At 36.4% G+C, this 12,317-nt stretch overlaps 1 protein-coding gene across 4 annotated transcripts in view; it reads left to right on the top strand.

The window, feature by feature from the left end:
• The window catches only part of EPS8 (epidermal growth factor receptor pathway substrate 8), a 193,140-nt gene that overhangs the window by 131,319 nt on the left and 49,504 nt on the right, over window positions 1-12,317 (top strand). For all 4 annotated transcript variants that reach the window (XM_047866638.1, XM_047866635.1, XM_047866636.1 and 1 more), the window contains 5 exons: window positions 1,469-1,536; window positions 2,855-3,016; window positions 4,790-4,939; window positions 11,204-11,286; window positions 11,905-12,041. In XM_047866638.1, coding sequence (XP_047722594.1) covers window positions 1,469-1,536; window positions 2,855-3,016; window positions 4,790-4,939; window positions 11,204-11,286; window positions 11,905-12,041 — 600 coding nt within the window. The remainder of the gene's footprint in view (window positions 1-1,468; window positions 1,537-2,854; window positions 3,017-4,789; window positions 4,940-11,203; window positions 11,287-11,904; window positions 12,042-12,317) is intronic.

Genomic DNA, 12,317 nt, shown 5'->3' with positions numbered 1-12,317 from the left:
AGGTATTTTTCATCTCAGTTTCAGATAAATATAAATGAAAAGATAATTACTTTCATATATATTGTGAAATAAGAATTTATCAAAGTTTTAAAAAATTCTGTTAACATTCTTGATCTGTATATGTGCTTTATATTTTGTACTTGGTTTGAGTTCATGTTCAGCAGAACTTTTCAACCTCTGAAGTTGTAGGAAGATCTAGAGGTTTCATATCAACTGAAGGAAACATATTTATATTTGAAAAACAATTGGGGGGCGCCTGGGTGGCGCAGTCGGTTGAGCGTCCGACTTCAGCCAGGTCACGATCTCGCGGTCCGTGAGTTCGAGCCCCGCGTCAGGCTCTGGGCTGATGGCTCAGAGCCTGGAGCCTGTTTCCAATTCTGTGTCTCCCTCTCTCTCTGCCCCTCCCCCGTTCATGCTCTGTCTCTCTCTGTCCCAAAAATAAATAAACGTTGAAAAAAAAATTTTTTTTTAAAAAAAAGAAAAACAATTGGATATCAGGAAAGTTAAGGGGTGTGTGCGTGTGTGTGTGTGCATGTGCGTGCGTGCGTGAGTGTGTGCGTGTGTGTAGATATTAGTACTGCAGGAGTTTTGAGGTTTGATCTTATTTAACCCTTTTATTTTACAATAAGAGTGCTGAGGTCCAGAGCTAAGCACCTTGCTCAAATTTAGTGTCCTGCTTAGTGACGGAGCCAAAGCTAGAGTCAATAATCTCCTGGTTCCTACTTAGGGTTCTTTTTCATTATAGCATTCTGCTTTAGGAAAAATAGGGCAACTCTGAATTTACAAATAAGCAAGTTCCTTGATTAGAAAGTAACATGTATAAAATATTTTATATTTTATTTTGGTTTTGCAGCATTATACAAAAGAAAATAAAGGTTTATTTTTGCTTTTTAAATAGTGTGGTGTGGTGACTTTCCACCTGACTTTCTTGTATTTTCTAACAGCTGATATCTACAGTTTTGAGCATCATGTTTGTTTGTTCTGTAGCTGTGTGGAGACTGTTAAAGTTTAATGGCACTCGGTATGATTGAGTCATGTTTTGAATCTCCTCTGACACTCTCCATAGTTTGGATGTTGTGAAAGGAGATGTTCTTTGTCGTGGCCATTATTTTGATAATACAGTCTAACTCACAGAATACAGTATCTGTGACAGTATTTGCAATTCTGTTGTGTTCTCAACACATTAAAAAATGAGAGTTATAAGCCAGTTTTCATCTTTTTTTTGCCAAAGAGTAGGTATCTGATTAATAAAGCCCTTAATTAAATAACTCTTTTTAAATAAGCTTTCTGGTGGCTTATTCATTTAATGTGAATAATGAGTGTTTTCAGATACACCACACAACAGTGACTTGTCAGCTGCTATACTTATACGTGAGCTAGACTGGTTTTAGAGATGGCCACAAGGCCCTGGTACACAAACTTTAGCCTCTTAGTGGGTACATAATGGCTTTTTCAACTTTGCTTTCAGAGCAAAGGAAGAGTTATGCCCGGGACAGTGTCAGCAGCGTGTCCGACACATCCCAATACCGTGTTGAGGTAAGATGTTTTGATGTTTGCTAAAATGTAGAATGAACCTTGAGGGACATACAAATTTGGTAGTAAAATCAGAATTATGTTTTATTGTATTCCTATGATGTACTATGAATTGTGTTCACCTTTTTTCTTTTAGAGTTTTGCAAAATTTAGATGTAAAATATCAAAGTATCTTGTTAGTCTGGGGTCTATTTTCATAGAGAGTAAATTAAAATAACTACTCATTTGTTATTGCCAGCCTTGTTTTGGTTAAAAACAGGACAAAGGCTTCTATTTTATATTATAGAATCTTGAACTTATGCCTTTGATGGTTTCACGGAGTGGTTTGGTTTTATTTTTAATTTTACCTAAAGTCATTAGTAGTCCTATTTAAACAGTGGTTTCTTATTAGTTTCCTGTGTTGTTATCTGTTAAGCTATATTTGCTCTTGAGTGGAATCTATTTAGTGACTTTTGTTTGTAATAGAAAATATTTAAGTAGGGAGTAAATTTTAAATTGCTCTTATTTTCAGTTTTCTACCCATAGCAAGCATGCTTAATTAGATTTAAAATTTTATTTAAGGGCATGTGTGAGTGGCTCAGTTGGTTAAGTCTTCTACTCTCAATCTCGGCTCAGGTCATGATTTCACAGTTCGTGGGATCTAGCCTTGCATCAAGCTCTGTGCTGACAGCCTGGAGCCTGCTTGGGATTCTCTCTCCCTCTGTCTCTGCCCCTCCCTCCCTCCCTCCCTCTCTCTCTCTCTCTCCCTCCCTCCCTCCCTCCCTCCCTTCCTTTCTCCTCCTCCTCCACCTCCGCCTCCACCTCCTTCTTCTTCTTCTTCTTCTCTCTCTCTCTCTCTCTCTCAAAAATAAATAAACTTTAAAATTTTGTTTCAGTTCAATGAAGACTTTGACAGTTGTTATAGTAGTAGTCAACTACTTCTCTCATTTATCAACGTCTGTAGTTTTCCACCTGCAGTGTAGCTTCCCTGCTGGTATTCAGCACTTAAGTAACCAAAATGAAATAAAATGGGAGGGATTGGGTTTTAAGAGAATGTTATTTAAGCTGTTTGGAATTTATGTTATGTTTATGTAGCTTGACATGGCTCAGTATTAAGCAGATTTAGGTATTTTATGACTCAAGGCACTGTTGCCTCTATTCAACAAAACCTGGCTTCACTTTATTACCTCAGTAAGATAGCCATGAAGTTGTAGGTGCTTTGTGTTGGTTCCTCACCACTCTACTCACCGACTTCAATGAGGTTACCATTGCTTTCTTTTGGAAAACGTGTACTAAGAGACTGTGAGCATTATATATATTTTTCCTTTTTGTCAATCATAAGCACTTGACTACCTTTGTTCTGGATCGGAAAGATGCAATGATAACTGTGGATGATGGAATAAGGAAGCTGAAATTGCTTGATGCCAAGGGCAAAGTGTGGACTCAAGATATGATTCTTCAAGTGGATGACAGAGCTGTGAGCCTGATTGACTTAGAATCAAAGGTAAGTTTGTAAAATTTGGACTATTTTACTTGTAAGAAAGTTCCACAGGTATTTACATTTACAAGCAGGTCATACTGTATAAAAGTGGATGAAAGTTGGATAAAATAAAATATTTTGTCAGTGATTTGAAAGAAGAAATATAATACTGCATACACATCATGCACAAAAAAATCAGTTCCTGAAACTAAAGATCGGGGATGCCTGTTCTATTGTTTTATTTAAACCACAAACGATGAGATGAAGGAAGTGACAAAAACAGTTCAGAGCACTGAAGCAAGGCCCCCACTGGGCCTTTATGACATCTATCAATTACTTGCTAGGCCAAACCATATGCCAGGAAATGAGTGACCTGGGATGACGAGGTGTGTCTGTGTGTACGTATTCACTTCTCCCCAGCCATGTAGCAGGCACCTTTATTTCGCACTAGGCTGGCGGGTAAGATGCTGGAGCTCCTGAAACAGCACTCTTCTGAGCCCCATCATTTCAGAAGCACTTGAGTTGCGAAGGTAAAGAATACAACTGTTGTAATCATTTTAGCGTATTCTGTCTGATGGGACTTGGAGTACAATTTGCCCTTTCTTTCACCAGTCACATCCATCGTACCCTGTGAGAAAATAGCAACTGAGTGCCTCTCCGATCCTCGTGGTTTCAAGTAATTCTAGGGAAGGGATATTATTTAATTAACCTTTGCAAAGAAAGAAAATTTGTTATTTCCCTGGTACTCTGAGAAATTGCATTTTATTCTGATGAGCCAGTATTTCTTGTTTTGCCTTCACTGGATGTCAGGGAATCAGAATTTAGAATGAATCTATGGTGTGATATATGTATATATGTGCCGCCTGTAATAAAAGTTGATGCTTTTTATTTTTACTTTTATTAATTTATATTTATCGGGGATATTGTATTTTCTTTGCTTAAAAAAATCACTGTTTCTCCCATCATGACCCACTTACTATTTGTATAAAGGCATTAGTCTAACAATAGACACTTTAAATTCATCTCATGAAATTCAGAATTCTGATTGTGAACAGAAAGTTCATTTGTTTAAGAAATAATTATTTAATCTATCAGTATTTTATTTAGTGGGCTATTTATAGGTTAAAGAGTATTCACTTTTATACTACCGAACATCTTAATCACTTTGAAGAATATATGTTTTTAATGAGATCCTTTTGTCCCAGCTGTTTGATATTTTGGGCTGGAATAAATAAATATAGATATTTTTAATCTTTTCATCTGAGAGATTCATTGAAATAAAAATGTACAAATGATGTATTATTTGTAGCCCCACATTTATGATCACAGAAAATAGACTTCTGTGTATGACTGAGTATTACTGTTCAATGTTCAAATAAAAAAAAAAATTCTGACACTATATAGCCAGAGGGGAAAAAATACCATGTAAGATGGGGAATAATCTTGGAAAGAGGCCTCAGTTTACTTCTTTTTCTCTTAAAGGCATCATCTCCACTCCATAACCTAAGGAAGTCAATATTACTAAGTTCAGCATTTCTTCTGTTTATTAAGAAGATAACTGCATTCCTCTGCTAAATATTTCCTTTTTGTTGCTTTTTCTCCCACTCACCTGGCCCCACCTTGTTTTCTGCTGTCACCTTGTATCTACTCATCCTCTCCATCCTAGGTGTTTACTTGTATTCACTGTCAGTATGATTTACACACTTTAAAACTGATGTGTACAGTGCCAAGAGGTCTTTGTGGAATCGATTATATTTATACGATAAAAATTAAGACAAGTTTTTACTTTGTTTATAGAATGAACTAGAGAATTTTCCTTTAAACACAATCCAGCACTGCCAAGCTGTGATGCATTCCTGTAACTATGATTCAGTTCTTGCCCTGGTGTGCAAAGAGCCAACTCAGAACAAGCCAGATCTTCATCTTTTCCAATGTGATGAGATTAAGGTAAATGAATGGTGTATTTTTTTTCCCCTCTGAGTAGATGTTCTGACAGCTTTTGGATTATCTACTGCAGTCATATGACTGGTGGATTTTTAGTTTCTTAGGATTTTGTAAGGAAAACAAATACCTGAGTATGTTCCTGAGGGCTTCCAGGAAATAAAGAGGAGATAGAGTGGTATAAAAAGAAAGAAAGAAAGAAAGAAAGAAAGAAAGAAAGAAAGAAAGAAAGAAAGAAAGAAAGAAAAGAGAGAGAGAGAGAGAGGTAGAGAGAGAGAGAGAGAAAGAAAGAAAGAAAGAGAAAGAAAGAAGATGCATTCTACTTATTAAAAAAAAGCAGGCATAGATAATATATTAAATTCTTCATTGAGTTACTTGGACTTATAATTAAAAATTGATTCTTCAAGAATCATACTTCATGGACAGTAAGTAATCATATCATCTTATTTTATTCTGCACTAAACATGGATTATTGCGATGAAACACTTAGACACTTCCCATGATATAAAGTTAATTTTAATTATGTGTCTTGACTAATTGCTCAAGATATGTAATCCCCAAGTGGTAATGTGAAAGTGGTTAAGCACAGTTACCTGTAAAAACATGCTATATCCTTAAGATTTGTATTTCAAAGTACACTGTAATTTTCAAATGATTATAGCTTGCAGTGCTTTGTTGGACATTAGAAATTATCATGAACCTTGGTATCTTTATTTCATGAGTTTATTTCTCCAAAAGGGAAATCATTTTGGGTTGAGTTGATTGGTGCTTTGTCAAGGCAGTGATTTATCACTTTGATTTTATATTATAAAACATACAGGTAATTTTTATCTTATAAACAAGTGCTGGGAGATTAGCATAAAGTGTCACTTGATCTTTTCTGTATTTTTTGACATGATAGATAAATTAGACTGTCATCAGGATATTTTATAATTTTCTTTTTTTTTAATTTATGTTTAGATGACTTTCTAAAAACCTTACTTGAACTGTGGCATTAGGTAGATTACATATGTGATGTTCATCAAACTTTTATATAGTACCTTTTGAAAGTCATAAAGGGCATTAAGAATTTTGCAAGGTTAGGGGCACCTCGGTGGTTCCGTTGGTTAAGTTTCCTATTCTTCATTTCAGCTCAGGTCACGATTTCACTGTTTGTGAGTTCAAGCCCTGCATCAGGCTCTGCACTGACAGCACAGAGCCTGCTTGGGATTCTCTCTCTCCCTCTGTCTCTGCCCTTCCCTCTCTCCCTCTCTCTCAAAATAAATAAACAAAAAAAATGTGCAAGGTTAGATTTGTTAAGTATGAAATTAGTATGAAAGTGTATATTTTCTCTGGAAAAATGAAATTATAATGAAATAAAATTAAAATATTTTGAAAACAGAGGACTAAGCTAAAAGACATGTTAAATCTGGTGTTTGCCTCAGTGTTTTATTTTTTATTTTTTATTTTTTTATTTTTTATTTTTTTGCCTCAGTGTTTTAAAACTTACCCTGAAACTAATAGTTACTGTGCTGAGTAGAGTTTCTGAATTTCAATTCTGAGGATAAAGGACTTATTTTATCTGATAGGGGATGGTAGTATTGAGGAGTCTGAAACATTTACTGAATTATTGTTTTATGTAACTAAAAGCTCAAGTACCATATATGCAGCTATATGTTTTTACTCATTAGTGCCATATTCTCCATGAGGCCATTTTTTCCTTGAGACATTGAAAATATAAACACAATGAAGTATGATGTGGTTTCTTTTATATGGGTCATGTTGCAACATCACTTTTGAGTTATAAAGTTTCTTTTTATTTTTTTCAAGTTTCTTTATTAGAGGATTTTAAACAATGCTTCTGCCCACTTCTGTAGTAAAATTTTTCTTAGAAATATGATATCCCCTCCCCAAAAAGAAATATGATAGTCCCCCCCTCGTAGGAAATTCAGGGTTCCTGGGCATCTTCAGTTTTTTAAATTAATTAATTATTAATTAATTAACAATTATTCACCTTTTTGAGACAGAGAGAGACAGAGCACGAGTGGGGGAGGAGCAGAGAGAGAGGGAGACACAGAATCTGAAGCAGGCTCCAGGCTCTGAGCTGTCAGCACAGAGCCCGATGCGGGACTTGAACTCACTGACTGTGAGATCATGACCTGAGCTGAAGTCAGACGCTTAACCAACTAAACCACCTGGGTGCTCCAATAATTTATTAATTTTTTAAATTTACATCCAAGTTAGTTAGCATATAGTGCAACAATGATATCAGGAGTAGATTCCTTAATGCCCCTTACACATTTAGCCCATTCCCCCTCCCACAACCCCTCCAGCAACCCTCTGTTTATTCTCTGTATTTAAGAGTCTCTTATATTTTGTCCTCCTCCCTGTTTTTATATTATTTTTGCTTCCCTTCCCTTATGTTAATCTGTTTTGTATCTTAAAGTCCTCATATGAGTGAAGTCATATGATATGTCTTTCTCTGACAAATTTCGCTTAGCATAATACCCTCTAGTTCCATCCATGTAGTTGCAAATGGCAAGATTTCATTCTTTTTGATGGCTGAGTAATAACTCCATTGTATATATATACCACATCTTCTGTATCCATTCATCTATCGATGGACATTTGGGCTCTTTCCATATTTTGGCTATTGTCAATAGTGCTGCTTTAAATATTGGGGTGCCTGTGCCCTTTCAAAACAGCATACCTGTATCCCTTCGATAAATACCTAGTAGTGCCAATGCTGAGTCATAGGGTAGTTCTATTTTTAATTTTTTGAGGAACCTCCATACTGTTTTCCGGAGTGGCTGCACCTGTTTGCATTCCCACCAGCAGTGCAAAAGAGATCCTCTTTCTCCACATCCTCGCCAACATCTGTTGTTGCCTGAGTTGTTAATGTTGGCCATTCTGACGGGTGTGAGGTGGTATCTCATTGTAGTTTTGATTTGTATTTCCCTGATGATGAGTGATGTTGAGCATTTTTTCATGTATCAGTTGGCCATCTGGATGTCTTCTTTGGAGAAGGGTCTATTCATGTATTTTGTTCATTTCTTCACTGAATTCTTTGTTTTTTGGGGTGTTGAGTTTGATAAGTTCTTTATAGATTTTGGATACTAACCCTTTTTCTGATCTGTTGTTTGCAAACATCTCCCATTCTGTCAGTTGCCTTTTAGTTTTGCTGATTGTTTCCTTAGCTGTGCAGAAGCCTTTTATTTTGATGATGTCCCAATAGTTCATTTTTGCTTTTGTTTCCCTTGCCTCCAGAGACGTGTTGAGTAAGAAGTTGTTGCAGCCGAGGTCAAAGAGGTTTTTGCCTGCTTTCTTTTTGAGGATTTTGATGGCTTCCTGTCTTACGTTGAGGTCTTTCATCCATTTTGAGTTTATTTTTGTGTATGGTGTAAGACAGTGGTCCAGGTTCATTTTTCTGCATGTCGTTGTTCAGTTTTCCCAGCACCATTTGCTGAAGACACCAGCTTTATTCCTTTGGATATTCTTTCCTGCTTTGTCAAAGATTAGTTGGCCGTACGTTTGTGGGTCCATTTGTGTGTTCTCTATTCTGTTCCATTGATCTGAGTGTCTGCTTTTGTGCCAGTACCATACTGTCTTGATGATTACAGCTTTGTAATACAGCTTGAAGTCCAGGATTGTGATGCTTCATGCTTTGGTGCTATTCTGGGTCTTTTCTAGTTCCATACACATTTTAGGATTGTTTGTTCTAGCTCTGTGAAGAATGCTTGCGTTATTTTGATGGGTATTGCATTGAATATGTAGATTGCTTTGGGTAGTATTGGCATTTTAACAATATTTGTTCTAACTGTCCAGGAGCATGGAATATTTTTCCATTTTTTGGTGTCTTGTTCACTTTCTTTCATAAGCTTTCTATAGTTTTCAGTGTTTAAATTTTTCATCTCTTTGGTTAGATTTATTCCTAGGTATTTTAGGTTTTTGCTGCAATTGTAAATGGGATCAATTCCTTGATTTCTCTTTCTGTTGCTTCACTATTGGTGTGTAGGAATGCAACCGGTTTCTGTGCATTGATTTTTATATCCTGCAACTTTGGTGAATTCATAGGTCAGTTCTAGCAGTTTTTTGGTGGAATCTTTTGAGTTTTCCATATAGAGTATCATGTCATCTGTGAAGAGTGAAAGTTTGACCTCCTCCTGGCCGATTTTGATGCCTTTTATTTCTTTGTGTTGTCTGATTGCTGAGGCTAAGGCTTCCAATAGTATGTTGAATAACAGTGGCAAGAGTGGACATCCCTGTCTTGTTCCTGACTTTAGGGGGAAAGCTCTCAGTTTTTTTTCCATTGAGGATGATACTAGTGGTGGGTCTTTCATATATGGCTTTTATTGTCTTGAGGTATGATCCTTCTGTCCCTACTTTCTTGAGGGTTTTTATCAATAAAGGATGCTGTACTTTGTCAGATGCTTTCTCTGCATCTATTGACAGGATCATGTGGTTCTTGTCCTTTCTTTTATTGATGTGACGTATCACATTGGTTGTTTTGCAGATATTAAACCAGCTCTGCATTCCAGGTATAAATCTTACTTGGTTGTGATGAATAATTTTTTAATGTATTGCTGGATCCAGTTGGTGGTATCTTGTTGAGGATTTTTGCATCCATGTTCATCAGGGAAATTGGTCTATAGTTTTCCTTTTTAGTGGGCTCTTTGTCTGGTTTTGGAATTAAGGTAATGCTGGCTTTATAGAAAGTGTTTGGAAGTTTTCCTTCCATTTCTATTTTTTTGGAATAGCTTCAAGAAAACAGGTGTTAACTCTTCTTTAAATGTTTGGTAGAATTCCCCTGGAAGGCCATCTGGCCCTGGACTCTTGTTTTGGGGGGAGATTTTTGATTACTATTTTGATTTCTTTACTGGTTATGGGTCTGTTCAAATTTTCTATTTCTTCGTGTTTCAATTTTGGTAGTGTATATGTTTCTAGGAATTTGCCCATTTCTTCCAGATTGCCCATTTTGTTGGTGTTTAATTGCTCATAAGGCATCTTCAGTTTTATTTAACATCCTGCGTAATAGAGAGCCTTTGACAGGATGTTTATTATATCTTCCTGAAAGTAAGATATTCTTATGGCAGTAACACTGAACTAGGGTGCATTAGCCCTCACAATTATTTAGGAATGTGACCTTGGCCAAGCTATCATGAGTATTCTTCAGTTTCACTAATTATAAAACAAGGAGAACATATTAGATAATCTTTAAATTTCCTTTCAGCTCTAAAATTTTGTGATTATCTGTGCTTATGGTAAAAGAATATACAACATACATATTTGAGAAAAACATACATAGTTACAGAGAACCAGCAGGAATAAAAAATAGAAGATGAGTACATCCTAGCAAGAATCTAATATGCAGTAATAATCACTGGCCATAAATAAAATTCTTTGCTACTAATCTTACCTTGTTTCTCAAGAAAACCCAATCAGATATTCTTGTTGGGAGAGTATTAGAGAAGTTAATTATTTGGAGAAAGTTAACTTTTATCTGAAATGACAAAATAGGATACAAAAGGATACAACCTAGTATGTTTATACTATGTTTATACATGTTTATACATGATGATAGTGTATTTGTTCTAAACTGAGAGTATCTGCTGGGTCTGAGTGATATGTTGCAGTAGGTTAATAGGCACCCACTGGAGCCTGAGGATGAGAATGGGAAAGGAGCTCTGTTCCTCACGCATTCACTTCTATTTCCTTCATTTCTCCTTAGGCAGAGATTTTCCCCCAGTTATACTTTCTGCATATACCTATACTTCCAGCACATGCAAATCCCTCTCCTCTTTGCCTTTATGCGAGGATAACTTGTGTCTAAACTAATGGAATCTGGACTAGATAATCTTTAAAAATTTCTTCCCGTTTTAAATTTTGTCTTTGGGGCGCCGGGGTGGCTCAGTTGGTTAAGCGTCCGACCCTTGATTTTGGCTCAGGTCATAATCTCACAGTTCGTGGGGTTGAGCCCTGTGTCGAGCTCTGCGCTGACAGAGTGGAGCCTACTTGGGATTCTCTCTCTCCCTTTCTCTCTGCCCCTCCCCCACTTGCATTCTCTCTCAAAATAAATAAACAAAATAAATAAATAAATTTGGCCATTATAAAGTTCACCATCAAAAAACCACAAGAGTCATGTTTGGAAAGCACGGTTAAAAAAAAGAAAACACTTCTTTTGTGTCAAGACACTTACTGATTCAGACAGGAAACATAATCCCTTTTTTTGTTGTTGTTTGAACCTACATATCAAGACAAGAAAAATCTATGACCTCCTGTCTTTCATTGCAGGCAAACCTCATTAGTGAAGACATTGAAAGTGCAATCAGTGACAGTAAAGGAGGGAAACAGAAGAGGCGGCCCGAAGCCCTGAGGTAAAATCATTAAAAGGGATTGAGGGGTAGAATTGTTTTGTTTGTTAGAAAAGTTTTTTCATTTGTGGTTTTTTGTTTTGTTTTTTGCTCTAAAGATTTAGAAAGATTGCCTTCAGTGAAGGTATATTTTAGAGATTACAACCTGTGATTTCAACTCATTTGCTCTTCTGAGTTTGTCAGTTTATGGGTTTATGTGTGCACATTTTCCCTCCACGTTTCTGGTCTTTCTCTGAGAAGGCTTCTCTCTCACGTGTGTTGTCCAAGAGAGTCAGGACTGATGAGTGACAATTTAAGGGAAGGTCAGCCTAAGGGAGTACAAATAGATGTGAGGAATATAGTTAGTTCACAGCCTTTCCAAATCACAGGAGACACAGGAAAAAAAAATTAAACCTAGTGATCAGTGAATTAAAATGTTCCTATGTTTTTGTATTTGATGTACATTTGTAAATATATATAATATGAAATGGTTAGGAAACCCTTATTGTTCTACCTCTTGAACAAGGTAGAGGTAGAAGGTTGAAGAACTAATAAGGTTGAAGAACTAATACCATAAACTGAGAGAATTGATAGAAAGTAAGATGGTAAAAAATTCTTTTTTTTTTTTTTTGTCTTTTTTAGGATGATTTCAAAAGCAGACCCTGGTATACCGCCTCCACCAAGAGCTCCTGCCCCAGTGCCCCCTGGGACTGTTACCCAGGTGGATGTTAGAAGTCGGGTGGCAGCCTGGTCTGCGTGGGCAGCTGACCAGGGGGACTGTGAGTGTTTCTAGGAACTGCTACTTCTTGAACATTTATTATGGGTTGTGACATAGTTCTTGCTTTCAAATTCTGATGCTGATTTCTGAGCTAAAGCCTGAGGTTAGCTTTTTTAATTGAAACAAAACTTAGAAAAGAAATTTAAGCCTTGGACACTTTAAGACTATTGTATACGAGAGTTCAGGCCAGTCATTTAAATAAATATGGTGTTAGGATTACGGTCCCTTTTTTTTTTTTTTTTAAATGCAGTCAAAGATGGGAAGTTTGACTCAGCTA

The sequence above is a fragment of the Prionailurus viverrinus genome, chromosome B4 (assembly GCF_022837055.1).
Source record: "Prionailurus viverrinus isolate Anna chromosome B4, UM_Priviv_1.0, whole genome shotgun sequence".
NCBI lineage: Eukaryota > Metazoa > Chordata > Mammalia > Carnivora > Felidae > Prionailurus > Prionailurus viverrinus.
This window is presented reverse-complemented; position numbering and strand designations above follow the sequence as displayed.